This window comes from Sus scrofa, chromosome 1, assembly GCF_000003025.6.
Source record: "Sus scrofa isolate TJ Tabasco breed Duroc chromosome 1, Sscrofa11.1, whole genome shotgun sequence".
In the NCBI taxonomy this organism is placed as follows: Eukaryota; Metazoa; Chordata; class Mammalia; order Artiodactyla; family Suidae; genus Sus; species Sus scrofa.
In genome coordinates this window covers 196033690-196056849 of record NC_010443.5, presented here as the reverse complement: position 1 = coordinate 196056849, position 23160 = coordinate 196033690, and the positions used below count along the sequence as shown (strand labels likewise).

At 40.1% G+C, this 23160-nt stretch overlaps 1 protein-coding gene across 3 annotated transcripts in view; it reads left to right on the top strand.

Annotated features, from left to right (window-relative positions):
* The window catches only part of TEK (TEK receptor tyrosine kinase), a 114118-nt gene continuing 95513 nt past the window's right edge, over positions 4556 to 23160 (top strand). For 2 of the 3 annotated variants that reach the window (XM_021062678.1, XM_021062669.1), the window contains exon 1: positions 4559 to 5083. In XM_021062678.1, the coding sequence (XP_020918337.1) occupies positions 5032 to 5083 (52 nt within the window). In that variant the 5' untranslated portion in view covers positions 4559 to 5031. Of the gene's footprint in view, positions 5084 to 23160 lie in introns of all 3 variants that reach the window. The other variant, XM_021062688.1, reaches the window with a different exon arrangement.

The following is a 23160-nucleotide window of genomic DNA, read 5'->3' as shown; positions in this document are numbered from 1 at the left end:
CAAAGCCAGAACGTTAGGGCTGGCCTGAGGAAAGTCGACACCTGGAAGCAGAGGTTCACTTGGATTTTGTCTTATTTACCAATGGATGTTTTAAGGTACATCCTACTGGGTCAACTGTCTCAAGGATTTCTTCCCAATCATCTTCATTTGCACATATATATTATTTTTAATGTTGAAATTATAGAAAATTATAAAGAAAATAAAAATGATCAGTTTTCCAGTAACTCAGAAATTTTAACTTTTAAATTTTGTTGTATATTTTATAAAATATATGAAATTATACAGAGAGAGAGAGAGAATGAGAGAGAGAAAACGTGTGTACATGGTATAAATTTCTTGCCATCCAAACTAGGTTTTCGCCAATCAACAATATACCATAAACATCATTACATCTTTCCAAGTCAGATGCTTCCATAACAACATTTTGACATTTGATATTTCACTGTGTATCATGATTTATATTAATAATCCATTTTTGTTGGCTATTTAGATTGTTTCCAGGTTTCTTTTAGTATCAACAATACTACGTTGCCTCCATACATATATGTTGAGGCACACTTTTGATTTAGGCTTGGGTTTTATCATAAAAGTAGATTTTCTAGGCCAGAGGAGATGCATCTAAGACTTTTGCTACCCATTTGTGATAGTGGCATCTAGACGTGACATCAGATTATAGGAACATTGTATAAGTTATTTTCCACACTTCTCACATTTTTAATTTATCCTTTGCTGGAGTGGTGCAGTGGTTAACGAATCTGACTATGAACCATGAGGTTGCGGGTTCAATCCCTGGCCTTGCTCAGTGGGTTAAGGATCCCACGTTGCTGTGGCTCTGGCGTAGGCCAGTGGCTACATCTCTGATTGGACCCCTAGCCTGGGAACCTCCACATGCTGCGGGAGCGGCCCAAGAAAATGGCAAAAAGACAAAAAAATAAATAAATAAAATAAAAAAATAATTTATCCATTGCTATTTTTGTTAATACATCTCAAAGACCTTTATTGTTTTCCATAATTGTTTTTCATATGGTAAGTGCAAAAGGCAGAGAATAGAAAATGAAATACCAGCCAAGTGCCTTGTTCTTTGTTTATTTTACTTGCTCGGGCATTAATTTGTTTTCTTTTTTGTTCAGCTATAAATGTATCTGGAAAAATCAAATTAAGCTGAGTAAGCTTGACTAACAGGCTAGCTCCTTTCACTTCCCAGGAGCATGACGGTGGAGGGCCCACTAATCCTGATATTAGTTATTACTATTCTGGAAGCACAATGATAAATGTCTACATTTATCAGTGTCTTCAAACTTTTCCATTATCTGTCAAAGTTTCATTTCAAATACTTTCCTAAGATCTGGGTATACCGTGATAGCGTTTGTGATGTTTGCTGCATTTCTCTTTATCTACTTTTCTGCACATTGTAGTCTAAAGATGAACTGTGAAAAAACGAAAAATATATTAAACTTTGCAAAAATTGGAGGCCAAGAGGCCAGGATTTGAATATTCCTTCCACTACTCACAGCTGAGCAAGTTACTTAGCCTGTGTGGAACCTTATTTCCTCCTTGCAAATAGCTCTATATAGCAATCCAGGGGTGGTGTGGTGGTTGTGGATGAGGAAGAAACCTATAGAAAGTTTTTATTAAGTAGGTATTTGTGCCAGATGCTATGGATATGTTATATCTTGAATCAGGCATTATTTTCTTCCATTTCAAAGATGAGAAATCTGAGGTTCTGAGATGTGAATTAAATTGCCCAAGTCATACAGAGAGTAAATTATAGCTATACAATGTAATCTAGGTTTACCTGACTCAAAGCCTTTTCAAGGTATGAGTATGTAAGAAAGGATGGGGATATTTTCATTAATTTATTAGTTCATTTAATACCTACTATATACCAGCCACTGTGCTCAGGTCTGGGAATTCAGCGGTGAATAAATTAGATATGTTTCCTGCCTCGTGAAGATATCAGTCAACTGGGGGAAAAGAGACTTTAAAAAGATGAAGATACAAATATTTGATTGCCAATTGTGATTGGTATTATGAGGCAAAATGATGGGGGTTGGGAGGGAATACCATGGAAGACATGTTTTGGATTGAATAGGTCAGGGAAGACCTTTCTGAAACTGAGACCCAGAAGACTGGTAGGTGTTAATCAATCAGGCAAGGATGAGAAGAGCATGTCAAGGTGTCCATGTGGATGGAGCTGCTGAGGATAGAGAGCTGATCCAGCTGGTCATCATCAAGTCTCTTCAGGGAATGGAGGTGCCCTGATGACGGCCACAGTCAGCTTTCTAGAGAAGGGTTGTGGTCATGTCCAAGTATGTGGTATTTCCTTAATACGTTGTGTATTGGGGAAAGTCCTGTCCAGACATGGAAATGGCCTCTCCCTTCCCTTAAAAATCCTGGCATGCCATCCAGTTTTGCAACTTCCCAACCTGTTGCCAGTCAGCTCTCCCGACCTATTGGCCCCACACTTCATAAGGAAGCTCATATTATTTTTCCTCAACAAGTTCTCCATGATCTAAGATCCATTGGGCAGAATGCTGGTGCAGAGCATGTCTGGGTGCTTTTGTCCACAAGTTGGCTTGACTTTCACTTAGAATTTACATGCTAAAGATTGAGACATCTCAGAGAAAATTTTCTTAGTCTTTTGACTAGCTGTATCAGCATAGATTCAGGAAATCCAGCAATATTTATTAAATGGAGTCAACATTCTGGATAACAGTGGAAAAGATTACATGGAGTAATCTTTCTGGATCCCGGAGGATGAAGTTAAACTACATAACTCTTGGATAATGAAGAAATAAACTGAGCAACATTTCTGGATTACAGAGAGAAGAATGAAACCGAGGCACTATCCAGATAATAGAGGGAGGAAGAACATGCCTCACAGTTCTGTGCAGGGGCATCACTCTGGATAATGGGGAAGGATGAAGCAAGACTGCTTTTCTGGATAATAGAGGCAGGTGGCCCAGGAAAGGAAGCAAAGTAGTAACACTGTCAGCCCACAGCAGTGATGGCTTCCTTGTATGTCCATCTAGCACAAAGCCTTCCATTGCTGCTCCACTTGGCCTAGGGCCAGTGGACCTCACAAAATCTCAGATACTATGTGCTTAAATAGAGCACTTTTGTGACCCTCTCAGGCTTTCATAGTGACAGAGATAAAAAGCTAGCATCTTCTTTGAACTGCCCAGATGAAAGAACCTAGGAATCACTAGGGGATGCTGAGAGTGGGACAATTCAGTCATTTCGTCTATGTGGTGTTACAATTAGAAGGGAAATTAGTCACATCCAGTGAAAATCCTTCACTCTACAGTTGAGGAAAATGAGGCCTAGAGATGGGAAGTGAATAGTCCAAGGATTCACAGGAAAATCACAGGGGAGCTGGGACTAGACGCCAGAATCCCTGACTCCTAGACTGGTTCCTTATGATGCCAGACTGGAAGCCATTTCATAGGAATGGAGCATGGCTTTCTGGCAGAAGCACTTAGGATGGAAATCGGAGATAGAATGGAAATAAAAAAGGAAATGAATATGTTAACAATTAACGAAATCCTTCTATGAATTAAACATAGTGCCAGATATTTTCAATGTAATTTTTTAAATGTCATTAATCCTCTCAGAAATCCTCTTGATGGAGATATTATTGCCATTTTACAGCTGCTAAGGCTGAGACTCAAAGTTTCAGTAAGTCATGCTAGGCCACATACATGGCTGAGTTAGTCAGGATTTGAACCCAGGTTTGCTTGAAAAAACAGCCTGGTCTTTTCTACCCCAGCTGCCTGGAAACATCAATTGGTTCGCGACATCATTGCTGATGTGATAAAACCTGAGATAGAAATTAGGCAACACTAGCAGCAGCTGCCTTTTCCTGTGGTGAGTAGGAAGAGGAGCAGACAAGTCTTACCTCAGGCACGAAGGTGGACGATAACTGGAGTATCGGTATATATGCTAAAGTCATTATCTGTATTTTGGTGAAATTAAAATCTGGATAAATTTAGGATCTCCAGTCTCATTGTAGGTATGATTTTGGCCTATGTACTCTCTCTGCTCTTATGGATAATATTTTTATCCCAATCTAATCACTTATAGTACTTGGTTTTCGCACAGGTTATTTTAAAATTGGAGGTGTAATTTTCTTCTAAAATTGAGTTGGCCAGTAACCATGGAATCCCTCTAGTATTACTAAAACTCTTCTTTGCCAAGTTCTTTAAGAAATTAGATCATCTTCAGATGAATTGTTAACACAAAATTAACTCTATAGCCAGTAGCATGGATATTTTTGGGCTCGTGGCCAACGAATAAGCCATCTGTGTGAAAGAAAACAGGCCAACAGCTTTGGAATCTGGTCTTTGTGGCCGCGTTGAGCATTGACCTCACTGGTAATTACCCAAATTAATTGCTTTTTGGGTTATGTTCTCTCATCATGAAAACTTCTCTTCCCAATTCAAACCATGTGGTTAAAGCAAGAAAACAAAAGCCAAAACTGCTCCCCACACCCAAAAGCCCCTTCTGTCAGGGCTCCTAAGTAAACCCGGGAGAGCTGTTAGAGGGCCGGTCATCAGTGCATACCATACATAGGTGGAGGGCTTGTTATTCTCAGTTTCCCGCCTAAGAGAGGATACCCCTATTGTTTCTGAAAGTGCTGACCAGGACCCACACTTCCAACAAAATTCCTCTACCCCTGCAACAGCAGCAAAAGCAGCAGCAGAAGAAACGGCAATAGATAAGTGTTTTGATGAATTGCAAGATGGATAGGGCTTACAGTGCCCCCAGTCCTGCTGATACCAAATGCCTTTAAGATACAGCCTTTCCCATCCTAATCTACAAAGGAAACAGGAAAAAGGAACTTAAAACTCCCTGTGCTCATACAGAAATGAGACTGTGACAGCCGCTTCTGTGCTGTTCCTTCTTGCCTCTGACTTGTAAACAAGATCTAGGAGAACATGCGGATGGAAAGTCAGAAAACTCTGCGTGTTTGAAAGATCCTTGGGACCTCATGCACATCTGTGGAAACTGGATGGAGAGATTTGGGGAAACATGGACTCTATAGTCGGCTTAGTTCTCTATGGAGTCAGCTTGCTCCTTTCTGGTAAGGTTTGGTTTTATTATTTCCTTTCTTTCTTTCCTTTTTTTTTTTTTTAAAGAGTTAGTAATTCTGGGCTCTCTCACCAAGGCTTAGTGCTGGTTAACAAGAGGCAGCTGTGACACAAGCGCTGTTTCTCTTCGATTCTCCATTTAACATACATAAAGACTGACCTGAAAAGTCCTTGTGGTGTGAACTGATTTTTCTAGAGTTCCTCTTCTGGGTTATTGCCCCCTGTGTTACCATGACTCTGTGAGCACTGAGTAGGTCACCTTATTTTAAGAGCTGTGCTTGCTCTGGTACATTATTTTACTGTTCCTCATTCTGGATTTTTTCTTATTCTATAAAAAATGAGAAACCTGGCTTTACCTGCTTCAAAGAAAATCTTCGGTCATTAAAAAAAAAAATTATGCTGGGAATTATGGGAGCCCACTTAAGGCATTGTACAGATTGTCATTTTTAAGAATGAAATGCTTTTCTATAAGGACTTTGTATTTGCATTCTATTTTAATTAAAGCAGGCAAATGCTAGACTTTTTGTTTTTTTCTTATAGTTGGGGTCAGGTAGAATAGCACTATATAATTTTTGTCTTATTTAAAAAAATATATTTGGCCTATATTACTTCATACAGTCTTTATTGGCTCAATGAAGAAAAGTTTAGGCAGTTACCCAGATCACTGGGCAAAGGAGAATATCAAAACTTGTGGGTTTAAGGAATGGTTGGCCTGAATGTTTTTTATTTGGGGTTTCTGTTGCTCAGATTCTCTAGATGGCGGCGTGTCTCGTAGTTCCCTCACCCTACGGGATGCCTATGGTGATACTAAAACATGAAATACAAATCACAATTATAATGGCCATCAATCTCCCCCACTTCAGTTTGAAAGCATTCTAATTATTGTAATAAGAGTAGAATTGATATAAGAAATGAATTTGAGAAAATCTACTGAACTTGGTGGTATGGGCTATATTAATGGAATTTGATTCAAGTATACATAAGTATCTACTTTTTATTATTTGATATTTTTATATTTTGTAGTTATTATTAAACATTGAAAAATTAATCCAATGAGATAACAGACTTACATGTGATTTGTTTATAGCTCTTCAGTTTGTTTTCAACAATCAATTATATTGAGGATTTAACAATATTTTTTAAGACTAAGAATATGTAATATAAGCTGCTGAAAATGAAAGATCATATGAGATACTTTCAGTACTTACATAGAAATTGATTATATTAATGTAGAAATTGTGTTGATTTCTCCAACAATATGCACCTTTAGACCAAATAATTATCATAATTCAATTTTCAATTAGCTTTTTTTCTGTGTGACATTTATCAGTGATGTGAAATCTGGAACTGATTCTATACCGAGTATTATAGTAATGCAAACCCAGGGACCTACAGTTGCATACTTTTTAGGTTAAATAATAAACATACACAGAATTTTAATTCATCTTTTTTCTGCATAGTGACTATATTGTAGCACTTTGCAATACAGGTTTAGAAAAGCTGTCCTAAAATTAAAAAAAAAAATCTGTAACAAAATAGTTACTCTGTATCTAAACATTAGTTCCCTGAAAGCAGAGTGCTAACTTCAGCAGGGAGAGGCCCAGGGAGAGAATTTTCATGCTCTTGTTCAAAAGAAAGGGTAACCCAGTAAAGCTGGTTTCTGGAGTAGGTCTATTATACTAAGTCCTAACTTATATTTGCCATCTAAGCCTGTGTGAACATGAACACCAAAGGTTGATAACTGCAACAACAAGAATCCAGCATGTTTATGTCTATGGCATAGGATCCCATTCTTCAAATCAAACTCTGTTTATAGACTCAGTAAAGGGGCAAGGGGCTCATGACTTAAGTCTTTCTCTCTAGTCCAGTGGCTTGTTCCTCATTACTTTTTTATGAACAAATAGAACTGCGAAGATGTCACATTTTCCTCATTGAAGGTAACTCTGGATGGCAGATGCTAACCCATAACAGGGTTAGAGAAGGGATGTAGTTTTTAGAAGGGTTCCCTCACATCCACCTAGATTCTGGTACATTTCTCTCCCAGTTGAGAATCATGGGTAATACCAGCTCACAAATAAGTTCTGATAACCATACGAGATTTTCCCTACTCTCCCATTCTCTTCAAACCAGGCCTCTCTCTCTAAACTGTTGTACATACAATAAAACAAAACAAACCACTCTTTTTGCTTTGATACTCTGATAGAGTACATCCTTTATGCGCATCACTGATCCAGTGGGAAGTCTCTAGCAGCATGCCTTCATGCCTCCTTCCTGTCTCTTTTGACATTTTAAGTAACAACCTGTATTCAAAGATATCTTGCCTAGTGTGGCAGAGGAAATTCAGTTATAAGGTCAGGGGAGTGGTCCCAGATGGACCTCCTCATTAGGCTTGATCTTGGAGGGCTAATGTCAAGTCTGAGTAATCAAGGGTGGAGGTCTAGAAGCTGGGATCAGAGACACCTGAAAATTATTCTCAGAGGGAAGGAGTTTTGGTTTCTTCACAGTTGCTCCCTCCTAAGCATTGTCTTTGTTGGGAGGTCTCAGCATTTCCCTTTTGGCCCTACCCTGGGAGAGCTTCCTGCAAGAGTCTAATGCTTCTAAGACATCCCTCCAGGAGAGAAGGATTGTTCCAAGTTCATCACAGAAGGCTATGCTCTATCCTCTGAGACATTCAGAGGAGTAGACTCCCAATTTTTCTGACACTATTGGTCCATCTCCTGAGGCTCTATTCCTAAAAAAAATATGTGTGTGATTGTGTCACCAGCTTATCCCTTGTAGATGATTTACTGATTAGAGTTTAAAATCAAGATTAAAATAGATTTTTCTAGGCTGAAAGGGTGGACCAAATCCAAAAGATACCATTTCAAAACAGATAAATGTCAAGTTATGCTTTGGGGTTCAGTAAATAGACTATGTATGTTCAATGTGAGAGAGACCTTGTTTGTTGACAGTTCTAGTGAATGATGTCCAAGTTTTGGTGATTCACAAAATTCACAAGAGCCAACATGTGCTTTACTTGTTAAAAAGGTAATACATAAGCTGTAACAGTTTGCATTAGTAAAAACTTAAAAGTCCAAATTAGAGATGGTAATCACTTTAATCTACTGCTCAGAGCACAAACATTGAATGCTGAAGACATTAAGAAATTTGACAGCAAATATAGTGGGCAAGCAGGAAGGTAAGTGCTTTAGAAACCTTGTCTTAGGGAAGGAGAGGTGAAGGAGCAATGTTTTTATGGGTTTTCATATAGAAGACACCAGAGGTTGACATTGTATTTTGCCAGGTCTAGCATCCAGGGGTGGAGGGAGTTGCATAAAAGAAAATTTTGGCTTTAGTGATGAAACTTTCTGAAAACTGGATCACTGTCCCTATAAGAAGTGAGCTCCCACACTGGGGAGGGTTCAGGCATAGGTTGGGTGATCCATAGTCTTTAGGAATGTGAAAAGAGGATCCTTTTCTACTATCTGTGGATCCTTACTGATTACTTAGCAGGTAAGGGGAAGGGTTCAGAAAAGCCCCCAAGATCTTTGCTCACTGAAATCAAACTGGATGTGTTTTCTGAATGTGGACCCAGAAGTAGTCACTTTACACTGAATTATAACATAATCAACATGCCTTAGGAGAAGAAAAAGCACACGCCCTTGTGCTATGATGACTCTCTTTTGAAGCCACTGCTCTATGAGGTGGAGCTCATCAAGAAGGTGGGAGGAGTTAGGAGTACAGATTGTGAAGCTCAAGTTAGGTGACCATAGGCAAGTTATTTTGTTCCTCTAAAGCACGGTTTTCTCATCTTTTACCTTTGAGAATGCTTTTTGCCCAGAGATAGTATAAGCATCAAGTGTGATAATTGCAGGTAAAGAAAGTAGCCAGCCAGTAAGAACTCTTAGTAAACGAAGCTGATGTAATCAAAAGAGAAGTGTTGTTCTGAGGACCACTGTAATACTTAATATTAGGTAAAGACCTGATTAAACCCACTTTCATGAGTATATCTTTTGTGTTTCACACCTAAAGGAAAAAGCTAGGTTTTATATAATCTGTATTATATTATTTACTCCAACAGTAAAAAATAGAATTTAAAAATCAAAATAAACGTAAATGTCTAAAAACATAATGTCAATTTCATTAATTGCTAAATTTAGTATGAATAAAATTTAGTATTTGAAAATAATCTGTAGGTTTAATTTTCCTCACTTTGCAAGAACTACTAAATAGTAATGATTATTGCCAAAAATAACGACTTGTGCAGTTGATGAATTACTCATGGCCAAATGATTTTAACACTAAGAAGATGAAAAGGAAAAGGGAAGAAAGAACTTCCCATCAGAGGGAGCAGGGGGTATGAAACAGTGGGGCAAGCTCTGGGAGGTTGAATAAGTCTGGAATGTGAGGGGAGGTATTGAATTTAGGTTGGGTTCAGATCAGGAAGGGCCCCATAGGCTATCTTAAGTTATTTGTACCTCTTTGTGTACAATGTAGGAACTTAGTATGGTGTTTATTCTATCATTTCTGATTTATGACTTGGAAAATCCACTCTGATAATGGTGTAGAGCATGGATTGATGTGCCAGAGACTGTAGGCCTGGACCAATTTGGCTTCCCAACACTCCAGGAAGGCCTGGTTGAAGAGAGGAATTGGAAGTGTTTAGGAGGTGAAACTGTAGGGCTTTGGTGATTGGTTGTATATTGGAGGTTGTGAGAAAGGGAGAGGATAAGCATTGCTCCAGGCTTCTGGCTTGGGTAGTGGTGAATCATGGCACAAGGAACAGGTTGGCGATGGGCTGGGATGAAGCAAATCATTATTTTGTAAATATTGATTTTGAATTTCACGTTAAAGGGGGATAGTTAGCAAAATTTTGCTCTCTGGGGCTCAGAGGAAAAGAATTGAACAAGGGATTGAGACATAGAAATCTCTGTTGATGGTAAACTAAGCCATGGGCATGGATGTCTACCAAGATTTAAGTGAGAGGATGAGGAAAATCACATAGCCAAAAGTTCTATGAAGAAGCAGTCAGGGAGTTGGTAGGAGAAGCAAATCCAATCAGATTCCTCTCCTAGGATATCAGAGTATCAGTGTTGTGGTAGCTAAGGAGGGAGAGAGTTTAAAGAAGGTAAGATGGGGACAGCAGAGTGACAGCCTCTGGGCTTGGTGTGGGGGCCCAGACTGCAGGTGTGTGGTTTTACAGAGAGCCAGCTGCACTGATAGCTTTACGAAGCCAGAGCTGGAAGGGATGTCAGAGGATCAGCTGGCATCACTCCCAGCCTTCAGGAAAGGGAATGTCTAAAGTTGCCTCCCTTATTTCTGAATTTTAAACTGATAACCCAATTCCCACCGGTCTAGCCAGTGTATTCCTTACTTGCATTACACATGCAGAGCATTTTTCAGACCGAGCCTTGCCTGCTTGCCTCTACATCCCTCCCCCAAGGCCTCCTTTGTCCTGACCATCTTCCTCCTGCTATCCCTTCCCAAAGACTGCAGGGGCAGGTGTGGAGACAGGGATCTGCCAGATGAGCAGAGTCCTGACTCTTTTTAACACAGCTGGTGGTGAGAGCGGGGATATTCTCGCCTTGCTGTGCTGTGTCTACCATGGAACACATGGAGCAAAGAGAACAAACCTAAACATGAGCCAAAGGAGCCCATCAGGCAGCAACCTGAGGGGCACTGTTGGAGGCACTGTTGGCTTTCTGCTGGTCACAGCCCCCTGCCTGGGGCTTGACCAGTGAGGTGTATATGGCAGTCACACCCATCTCAGCAGATCTGTCAGCTTTCCCGCTTTTGTTAGAGGGTGATATCATGCTTCCTGGGGGGAGCGCTGGAAGACAATGCCGGGCCACTTGCCTTCAGATACAGTGGGCGGAGTCAGGAAGGCAGTATTGACATTGCCGGGCCAGGGGGGTACTCACTGCTCCAGCGGTCAGATGGTGAACCAGCTTAACCTTGGCACATAGCGCCTGGGTTGTGCAAGGCGTCTGGCTCCAGAGCCAAAGAGGACTCCACCCTGGGGACAGGAGTACTTCAGACATCTGGGAATCTGGGATGGGCTTTGAATTCCGATCCCTGTGTCAAAAACAACTGCAAAACAATAATAGTACCAGTAATAACAAAAATGACTGCCATAGGCTGAACATGTCTCTATGTGCCAAGTGTTTAACATGATTTGTAGTACCTCACAATGATCTTGTACCATTATTGTTTGTTCTTTTTAATAGATGGTGAAATTGAGGCTCACAGAAGTTGAGTGACCTAAGGTTAAAATGTAGTGGATATTCATTATTTTGGACTACCTGACATGCCTATTTTTCAAAAGCCTCTATGTTCTGTCCACTGTGGGACTGTCTGTCACTGGTCAGAGCACATGTTCATCTGATGACAACACTTGGTTCAGGTGAAGGAGCAGGGCCAGGTAGACTCCTCTCTGGGAATTGATGAGCAAGATGTCCTCTTTCTTTAGTGAGGTTGCTGTATACCTGGAGCTACCAGCTTCCTTGGGCACTTGAAGGAAGTTGATCTTTGGTAGGAGAGAATGAGGACCGTGACAGATGGAACAGAACCCAGACAGGCACTGTGAAGTTGTTTGAGCCCTGGGTCCAATGGTTTTATATGAGAGACCCCTCCCTGTTATGGGATCCACTTCGTTTGTTCTATTTTGAGTTGTTTTCTGTCTCTTGAAAATGAATAGTCCTGAGTGACCACACAATCTCAGTAGGAATGATGGAGGCAAGAGTTAAACTGAGAATTAATTGAACCCAAATCCTGGGCTCTTTAAAAAAATGCTTCAGTGTGCTGTCTTCCAACTGATGTTTCATGGTCACCTCAGGTTTGTTCCCAGAAAATGAAACAGATAACAATACTTTTTCACATAGTTTGGGGGAAAGATTTTTAAAAGATACTACTTAAAAGTACTTAGTGTGGCGTGAGTACATGACGAGCACTCAATAAAAATCAGATGTTCCAAACTGTTTCCTTATATATAAATTTGGGGGCACTTATGTCTCTTTATGCCAGTCTTTTCAAAGCACATCTCCAACCATGAGGGATGGCAACTCATATTCCATGCAGATGGAGCTCCCCAACTTCTATTGGTATAACTCAACATTGGTGCCCTAAGCCTGGCCTTGTCTTAAGGACAAGGAGAGAAAAAACTGAGAGCTGTGCATTCTTGGAATTTTGCTAAAAATCTGGAGTGTCTGTTGGAGGAATTCCTTCCCATGGCCCTACCAGCTGGCAGGATGATGCTCCTGATTTTTCTCCTACCATCTCCCAATTTCTTTTCATAGGTCTTGACCATTCAGACTCTGAGTTGCTTTGCCCTAGATTGTTTCCACCTTATCTTTCCCAAACCTATTAATTCCTAGTTCTTGAACATTTACTGTGGAATTGTCAACTCAAAGTGCAGCATGCTTCACTTCAGACCAAACTCATTACTGGATTTTTGCACCCATCCTGGAGTATATGTGTATGCAGGTGTGTGTGACAATAGCTCTGCCCCCTTTTACCACCATCTTTCCTGTAAGTCCTCCTGCTCTTAGTCTCACTTCCTCTTTGTGTCTAGCGCTTCTTGAATCTGGAAAGCACTTTTTAATTTTCTGGTGTCATTTAAATACCCACCTATTTCACTAATCATTGTTACCACTGGAATCAAAGTGCAAGTTGGTGGTCGTAGTTAGTTGTGGCCAGCAGGTTTTCAGGGCTGGGCTTTGCCTACCTCACCAGGCTCTTCCCAGCCCCTCACAGTACAGCACGGGTATATTCCAGTTATACTAGGCTCTTTTTGGTCCCCAAACCTACACCCTCAAGCCTCCAAGCATTTGTGTATGCTGTCTCTTCTGCTGCCCAGAATGCCCTCTTCACTTTCTCTTCTTCACCTATTTGACTTTGTGCTTTGAGGTTTAGCTGAAGTGTCATTTCTTCCAAGAATTCTTCGCAGACCTTCTTGTGTGGATTAGGGCCCTGCTTTCACCTGAATTCCACCAAAAAAAATGTGGCCTGAGGCAAAGGCATGTGTGCAATTAGACTGTTTGGGAAATGATCCCAGGCAGCAAGAGTGAGGGACTAGGGGTACAGAAGCCCACAGCATGTATTATTGCGTTGGCTGCTGCTACAAACACCTGGTGCTTCAGACCATCTGAGGAACCTTATAAAATGAGACTCAGAACTATTCACCTAGGAAGGAAAAGGGGAAGCTTTCATCCATTGCTCTCCTCCTCTTCGTTCAAGGGTCATAGAGATGTAAGAAGCTAATAAGTTACTGCTGGTGTCCTATGCTGTTGTGCCAGAGAAAGTCCCAGGGAGAAAGTAAGATCTCCTCCCATGGGCTCTGGGTGAGCTACTGTGAGACTACACCCGTTCAGGGCTGCTGGAGGCCTGCTCAGGAGTGGCTGAGGATGCAGGTAGAGAAGCACTGGAGGAGTTCCCGTCATGGTGCAGTGGTTAACGAATCCGACTAGGAACTATGAGGTTGCGGGTTCGATCCCTGCCCTTGCTCAGCGGGTTAATGATCCGGCATTGCCATGAGCTGTGGTGTGGGTCGTGGACGTGGCTTGGATCCTGCGTTGCTGTGGCTCTGGCATGGGCTGGCAGCTATAGCTCCGATTAGACCCCTGGCCTGGGAAACTCCATATGCCGCGGGAGCAGCCCAAGAAATGGCAAAAAGACCCCCCCCCCAAAAAAAAAAGCACTGGAATGGGGAAGATTTGTATTGGTGCCCAAGAGGTGTTGGATACAGGCACCCTTGTGCTTGTGTTTGCCATCACACTTAGAATATTAAATTATAGTTTATAGTTTACTTGATGGTTTGTCCACTAGGCTATGGGCTGTATTTGGCAATTCATATTCTCAGCACCAGACATACTATGCTTGCAGGGAGAGAAACACTTTAATAAATTTAAATAAATGGTTTTGTATTGGATTAAATGTTCTGACCCAGTGCTTCCCTAAGTGTGTGACATATAATCCTGCTAGCCTGAAAGATGGTTCTATGTGGGGCTTGGAAGAATGTTTTTAATTGTTACATTATCTCTATATTGTGTATAGAGATATATGTGTATATCATATATGTGTATATCAATCATGTAATTTCATGAATATTCTGGAATTATATAAATAAGAGTGTTAATTCAAAGAGAATGGTTAATAGCATAATTGTACAGGTCTCATGTACACTCAGCAAGAATCATGAAAATGATGTATAAATTCAGTTTGAGAGACACTGTTCTAAAAGACTGAAGGAGCTAATCCTTTTTAGAACCCTGTGTTTTGTGCATTCAAATGAAAATTAGACAAGTAATTTGGGCATGTAATTAATACATTTACCTCTTTGGGTATATTGAGCATTTCTCAAAAAAGGCACAGCTGTCATCCAGCAAACTAGTGGGCAATGCCTACCAGTGGAGGGACAGATAGGTTTGTTCTATGCTGTCATTCAAGATAACATTTATGGACCCCTTTGTATGTTCTGGGAATCTGCTAGGCATTGGAGTTACAAGCATGGTTAAGGGAGGAATCTGACCTCATGTGGCTTTTAGTCTGGTAGATGAGCAGCTCTGCTCTGTTAGAGGCAGACAGTGGACATTGGGAGCATCAGGGCTGGAGGGAGACATCCTGGAAGAAAATAGGAGTCTCACCAAGAGGGTTATATTTGAGAAGGAGTAGTAGGATTATACTTTGTGGAAAATTGGGAACCAAAGTGAGGAGGAGAGACATTCTAGGCAGAGGGAAAAGCATGAAAAATAAGACATGAGGAGTTTAAGAAATGTTTGTGCAGTAGTTCTGTGTGACTACATTCTAGGGTACAGGGAATAAAACTGGGAGGATGGGCTGGGAAGAAGATGTCTTGGTTTGAGGTTGGCTGAGTGGGCAGGGCTAGAGAACTGTGAGAGCTGACGGGATAAGGGATGAAGCTGTGTGAGGAAAGGCGATTGCCCAAGAAGAGGATAGAGGGTAGATCTGGGAGCACCTGTGTCAAGGGGTGATATGGGTAGAGGAAGAGGAAACTGAAGGCATTCAGAGACAAGCCAGAGAAGGAGAGAGTTTCAACGTCATCAAAATTTATAGAGTCAGGCAGCAGAGAGGCTGGCAATTAGACATTATTGCAAAGCGCTTTTAGTGGATGGGCAAGGCTTGGTTTGAAGAGTAAGGGGGAGGTGAGGAAGTGGAGTAAGTAAGCATAGATTCCTTTCTAAGTGATGTCCCATGTCATGGAAGGTTCCTGTCTCCATATGCTTTTCTGTAAGCTTGATTATAGGGTGATCTGGTAGAAGGGGTAAGGTCCTCTCTGCCGTTCTTGGCTCCAGGTGCTAGGAGGATACTTGAAGGAAGTAGGGAAGGACCACTTCCATCACAGACACTGTCCCCTTCTCATGGACGTGGTCCCCAAATTGCCTGAATTAGAGAATTATTTTTGTTTCACAATACATGATAATAGAGGTAGACAGAGGAGTCACACACTGTTACCTGTAGTAAGGAGTATTAGAATGGTCAAAGGCTCAAAAGATTATCTAGTTCAGTGTTTTGGAATTGTCTTCACAGAATATTAATCTAGGAGAATCATCAAATCCTTTTTTTTAATTGAGTATCATGTGGAGTTAATGTTCACTACCTCAAATGCTGATTTGATTCAACTTGCTTATTTAACAGATACTGACACCTAGGCCTAGGGAGTTCAGCACTTTGCTCAGACTCGCTCAGCTCATTGGAGGCTGTTTCTTCACTCTAATAGAAAGTGCAGAAGTGAATATAAATTAGAACTTAATGCATGTACTTTTTGGTCAGGTTTCCTGGGCTTGCATTCCAGTCTTATCATTTTGTTGGTTAGTTGTTGCTATGTAACAAACCACTCCCAACACCCAATGGCTAAACCAACATTTATTATTCCTCACATGTCTTTGTGTGATTTGTGGCTTGGCTGATCTGTGCTGAACACAGCCCTGAGGTTCTGCTGCAGTTTGCAGCACCTGGCACAGCAGAGCTTCTTACTGCCAGTGTGTGGGTTGTTTGGGTGACTCTGCTCACATGTATCTCATTCTTCTTGGATCAGCAGATTACCCAGGGGGTGTTATACTAATGGTGATGTTAGAAACACAAGAGAACTAAGTAGAAACAAGTAAACAAGTGAGTCTTTTTAAGGCCTAAGTCTGAACTAGTACACTGCTACTCCCAATGTCAAGGTCTGGCAACTAACTATGCTCTGCCAATGAGGAGCCCAAAGTGAGGGTGTGATGCAAGGAAGCTTGAAGAGTTGGGGCCAACAATTTGATCTACTACATCCACTTGTGCTGTGGTGCAACTTACTTGACTTCATCTGTTAAATAGGCATCATAATAGCGCCTACTTCTTGGGGCTTTTTTGGGGGATGGGTAGTAAATGAATTAGTTAATGTAAACCATTTAGAACAACACTTGAATTTAGAAAACCCCAGGTAAATGTTAATATTGTTACTAATTTTCTCTACCCACTCATTGCCACCCATGCATGAGTGAGGATATTTGGGGTCTTTGGCCCTAGAGAGGCTATGGAAGAGTTAGGGTTGACTTTACCAATTGGCTGTTGATCAGCTGTTTTCCACCAGCAGAAGGGCTCAAAGGAGAGACCTTCTGAAGATCCCCCAAATTGCTCATTTATAAATTCCTTTCTTTCTCTTATAAGCGCTTCTAAGGCCTTTGGCAGCATGGGCTGGCTTTATGCTGCCTTGTTCTCCCAGCCAGCCCCCTTCCTGCTGTATATCTCATACCCAGAGTCAGCAGTGCTTTTCACACAAACCATCTGCCAAGAGGTGTGGAACTGGAGCCAGGAACAGAAGACAGCTATAGAAGCTTGGCCATATTCGGAGGCCTGTAGTAATCTCACGACAGTCCTAGACACAGCTCTGACCACTGAGTGACTCTAGAGTACATAAACCGTCAGCAGAGTGTGATTCCAATGTGACTAATATATAAATTCTGCCAGCTGCTTCTGGAATCAAACAAAAAGCAGTGTTGTTGCCAGCTGGGAAAAAAAAAAATCACCATTAATTGCATCACTGTCTTCCCATTAAGGCTGGGGAGAGCCAGTGACTCAGGCTAACTTCAGCTAGAGGCCCTCTTCCTCTCCTAGAGGTCACTTTCTAATGGAACTCATGGCTTATGGAACTCATGGCCCCCCACGAAGCCTACCTTCCACCCTAACCAGGTAGTGTTATCAGCACAGACTCTGGGGGTGGATGAATCTGAGCTGGAGCCCAAGTCAGCAATGTGATAGCTGTGTGACCTTGGGCAAGTCATTTCACCTTCTTACAAAACGGGGGTAATAATTTTTTTATAGGAAAGCTTTTTTATTTTTTATTTTATTTATTTGTTTATTTATTTATTTATTTATTTATTTATTTATTTATTTATTCTTTGACTGTGCTTGTGTGCATGTAGAATTTTTTGGGCCAGAGATCAAACATCTGCCACAGGAGTGACCAGAGCCACAATAGTGACAATGCCAGATCTTTAACCCACTGAGTCACCAGGGAACTCCTGGGGATAATAATGTTACCTACAATAGAGAGTTGTTACATGATGTAAGTAGGTTGAATGCTTATCAAAGTGTAGGTTCATAAAAAATACTGCATAAATATTAGCAATCATTATCTCTTCTTCTTTTTTTTTTTTTTTGGCTTTTGCCATTTGTTGGGCCGCTCCTGCGGCATATGGAGGCTCCCAGGCTAGGGGTCTAATCGGAGCTGTTGACGCCAGCCTACACCAGAGCCACAGCAACGCAGGATTTGAGCCGCGTCTGCGACCTACACCACAGCTCACGGCAACGCCGGATCGTTAACCCGCTGAGCAGATGGTTAACCCGCTGAGCAAGGCCAGGGATCGAATCTGCAACCTCATGGTTCCTAGTCAGATTCGTTAACCACTGCGCCACAACGGGAACTCCCATTATCTCTTCTATATCCTTATGCCACTAGCTGTGGCTCCTATGAGAACCCTGTCTCTAATAAGCTGTATAAGTACCACTCTGCTCAGTTCCATCCCATTTTAACATATCTCATTCCTTCCTAGCCCATTCTATTTTATAAATATTTTTTGAGCTCCTACTCTGTGCCTATTACTGGGCCAGCAAACATAAAGATGAATAAAATAAAATCTGTGCTGCTATGGAGGTTACTGTTGGGGTGTGAGCTGCGGATCAACAGATAGTAAGATACTTGTTATTCACAGTAGTTGTGTTCTATGAACCACAAACAAGGGGTTAGATTTCTGCAAGCTGCAAAATTTTTGTCAACTGATCAATATATAACCCAGTTTTGGGTGTGTTTCTGTTTAAAGATAAATCATTTAATGTATTTGGCTGGTTCATTTACATGGGACTTGTGGCCAACAGCACTATAACTTTCTGCCTGAACAGAGCTGTTCTAATACATATTTTCTCCATAAACTTCCTTGTGCTTAGAACACCAGATAGCATTTCAACACTATGTTGGGGGGGCATTTTAAATGGTGAAATTGTCAACCAAAAGCACACAAAGAGGTGAAAAAGTGGCATCAAATATACCAAAGGACACTGCTTAACAGTATGAAAGCCAAGTAGAGTGATACCTTGTTTCACCTCAGTTGGGACCAGATTACTTAGGGTTTCCCCTGTTCTGTGCAGGTGTTCAAATGACCCAAAAGCAATGTGAATAATGATTTTGAGGTTATAAATAAAGTGTTCGCAAATTCATGGATATGGAATCAACATATAATGAGTATAGACTATTTATACACATGATTAAACTACTCAACTGCAATAAAGTTTCCATAGGAGTAGGGGCAAGGCACAGGGGAGAGTGACGGATTCAGTCTGGAGCAATCAGGGTCCTCTGACTAGAATTAGACTTTCAAATGCAGAGGGATGTTTCTGACAGCAGGCAGCAGAGATGAAAGCATGGCAAGATGAAAGCATGTGGTTAGGTGCTGCCAGATCAGCCAATTTGGGGCTAGTTGTGGGAGGGATTTCTGCCTCCAGCACTGTACTATAGAGCCCAGATTGGACTGCATGGTCTTCAGCCAGCCTCTTCTTACCAACATCCATTTTGAAGCAAGACTTAGCACTCTGAGATGTCAAACAAAGGTAAAATAATCCAGCTCTGTAGTGTCAGCAAGTAACAGTTTTTGGTGGGTCAAAGAAGTTGATTGTATGGTATAGTGTGCAAAACTTAAATTTGCAATAGATGTCTCTCTGTTGCTCTAGCTAAATTCCTCTCCAGCTCCCAGCTACCTCATTTTTCTTCTCTGCCTCCCATTGCCTCTGCTACTCCAGACAATTCTACTTTCACTATTCTTTGCATATACCACTTGGCAAAACGAAAGCCAGCTAGATATCCAGCCCCTTGTGGAGTCTTAGCAGAGGTTCTGTATTGTTAGAGTACCGCTTCAGGAGTTTCCACTCTACCCACCATTATCCACTTCAAGGGGCTTTTCCAAATATTCACCCAGTAAAATATTTCCTCCATGTTTTGGGTAAGCACTAAAGATGTACAAAGACCCAGATGAGTTACTATTGCCTCTCCTGCTCATTCCTCATGAAGAATTTTCTCATCTTGGACACGTGATCCATGGTTTCTGCAGTTTTTAAAGAGCCTAGTCCAGACTCTAGCCACAGTAGACAGTGAAAAAATGAATAGATTTCTGCTAATCTGATGATTTGGGGAAAGGATAAATTTTTGTAATGTTTTCTTCTACAAGATTAATACATAATTTTAATTATTGTAGTTTTATGTATTTCAGAGCAAAATTTTGTAGTTTTCATCACATTTCTAAACATTTCTTCCTAATAGTTCTCATTAAAATCCCCAAAGATATTGTTTTCAAAACTTAACAAAATAATTACAGATTTTATCTTGAAGAATGAGTAGGAAGAATGGTTGAGAAGGTTCTGTAAAAAAAGAGTAATGTCTTGGGAATAGTTCTATGAAATGTAAAGATAGAATATAATAATGTAATAATGGTGGAATACAGTCCAAGAGTATGGACACACATCAACAGACTCGGAAGGTCAGAACCAGACCTGTGTTTATATAAAATTTTAATATCCTATAAAGGACACAAATCAGTGGGGAAAGGAATAATAGTTCTGGGAAAATTAGTTTTTGGTTTGGAAAAAAGAACTGTTTAAAAAACCCATCTGTTACTATACACCAAAGTAAATTACAAATGGATTAAATAGTAAATGTTAAAAAAATCAAGCCATCAAAAGAGGATAGAAATGAAGGATTGACTTTTCATATGGAAAAGGCCTTTTTAGGTTTAAAAACAATGGAAGAAACCATAAGAATAAAAATCAACAATGTAGCCACATAAATATGTAAAATGTTAATCTAACAATAAGCAAAATTAAAAGGCAAAGAGCAAAATGCAAATACATGCAACAAATATGGCATATAAGAGATTAAAGTATTTCCATAAAAGAAGCTCATTGAAATTCATAGAAAAATATCAAAACGTCAATATAAAAGAGGAAGAAATAATTCATAAAAGGAGGGAATACAAATGGCTAATAAGCATGTAGAAAAGTTTGCCCTCTAAACTGAGATTAAATCAAAATAAGATACCATTTTTCTTCTTAGCAGGTTACAAACCTGACTAACATCCATGAGGATGCTGGTTTGATTCCTGGTCTCTCTCAGTGTGTTGGGGATCCATCATTGCTGTGAGCTGTGATGTAGGTCGCAGATGTGGCTCAACCCCACTTTGCTGTAGCTGTGGTGTAGGCCGGCAGTTGCAGCTCTGATTTGACCGCTAGTCTGGGAAGCATATGCCACAGGTGCAGCACTAAAGAGAACAACAACAAACAAACAAAAACACAAAAAAGCAAAAAATAAGATACTATTTTTTCTTTATCAAATTAGCGTATTAGCAAAGATTAAAAGGCAAGTGAGAATACTTAATTATACATGACTGGGGTTGGTGAAACGTTCATTCTCATACACTATAAGTTTTTAGACAGAAATTTGGCAATATAAATCAATGCTATAAGATATGAAATATTATAAGATTAAGTAAAAAGTCAAGATATGAAATTGTATTTGGTTTTTATAGTCGGGAAAAATTATGTTTATGTTGGTTTCTATAGTTTCTCTCTATATTTGTTCTGGGGAAAAAAAGGATATACATCAAAATGTTAACAAGAGTAATAATGTTCCTTTCTAGCCATTTCACCCTTCTCACTGTGTTCGGATAGGCCTGATCTGGTGTTTAAAGAAGGATTTCATGATGAGGAGATATATTTTAAAATAATTTATATTCTGAATGTTCTAAAAGGACCATTACATATTAGTTTTGTAATTTTAGAGATACTCTTTGTTGATGTTTTTATTCTTAAATCATTATCACCTATCAGGATAAAAATAAATATAAAGGACCTATATTTATCAAGACTGCTATCTATTTTTAGCACATAAAATATTTATTACTGTAAAGATATTAGTTAATGTGTGAAAAGAGATTGCAGAGACAGTGCCTTCCTTGGACATTTTTATTGGGACATGCAAATGGCTTATTGAAATAAGACCAGGCTAGACAGTGAGAAATGTTTTCTTTCACTGTATTCAGTTGATTTTTAAAGTTTGAGAATAAAAACTACAGATTAAAATTCTGAGTAGTTTCAAATTATGGCATTTGCTTTAGCTTCCTTAAAATGTATATTTTTGTTATTACAAAAATAACTCATATTCATGTGAAAAAATTTGGATACCCATAAAAACATTTAAAAAGATACAGCCACTAGAGTTAACTAGAGATGCTTCTTAATGATATACCATATATTTTATCTGTGTGTGAATGTGAGTGTGTGTGTGTGTGTGTGTGTGTGTATACACACAGAGAAAGATTTGGTTGTTTGGTTTTAACATCTGCTAGTTATTGTCTTTAAACATAAACTCAGTTGTGCAAGTTCCCTTTTATTGTGGGAACTGAAAGAAAAAAAATAATGGTTTCAGTCACAGGATCATTGACTGTAAACCAGAAGGGACCTCATGGAAAGTGAGATAGAGGAGCTAATTTAGGTCTTCTGATGCTGCCATATTATAATCTAGTTATATCCAAAACAAATGCTTTCCTCTTATCCTTGGATCTCCTCTCATCACTTAGTCTTAACCCTGAGGATTCAGACAAGTGTGAGGGATGAGTGTAAGTATCAGAAATGGGGTTAGAGTGTCATACACACACTCATTGTTAGTAAAGAAAAGCTATTATTAATAAAGAAAAGAGGCATGGCTTTTCTTTAGAGTCATGAAATAGTGGGAATGTCCAAAATGCTCTGTATCAAAAGGCGTCTTTCAACATGGTGTGACTTCTGGCTCTGTGTCTTAGGCTTTCCTGTCACCATCTTCCTTATCGACCTCAAGAGCCACAGTCAACTGAAATTGAATAGACTGAGGACTGCGGCCCACCACTGCCCCCTACAATCTTTCTCTTGGGCTTCCTTTGTTATTTAGTGGCTCTGTGGCATGTTCAAATCTGAGAGGCTGTGTCCTCAGCTTATTGCTGCTCTTTAGTATTTGTATCCAAACTAATTACCTGAGTATACCCAATATTCTGTGAATCTCCCATTAGACTAGAGGCTGGTTGCTTTCACACTTGTGTTATAAAGCTCTGGGGGCTCCATGGAGGGACCATGCATAGGCTCATGAGGGTGTAGACTGCCTGATGGTCTCTGGGCCCTATGCCTCCCCTCATCCCAACTTCAATCAGAGCGATTTTATTTAGTTAACACATCATCTTCTATGTAATATTACATTTGCTAAAAAGGTGTCTATGTTTATACAAAAGCACGTTAGGGAACCATTGCCATAAATTGTATGATTTCCTCTGGCAAAGACAGCCCAGATCTGAGAGTAATAGATGGGTATCCTGTATGAGGAATTATTGGCTAAGCCAATAGTGGTTTCAAGTACAGTTCTTTGTTTTCTCATTTTTTTTAAGATTTTTATTTTTTCTATTATAGTTGATTTACAGTGTTCTGTCAATTTCTGCTGTACACCAGAGTGATCAATACAGTTTTTTAAATTGAAGTATGAGCTGTGAAAAGCTGATTTGCTGCTCTTATTTGCTGGACTGGAAACCAG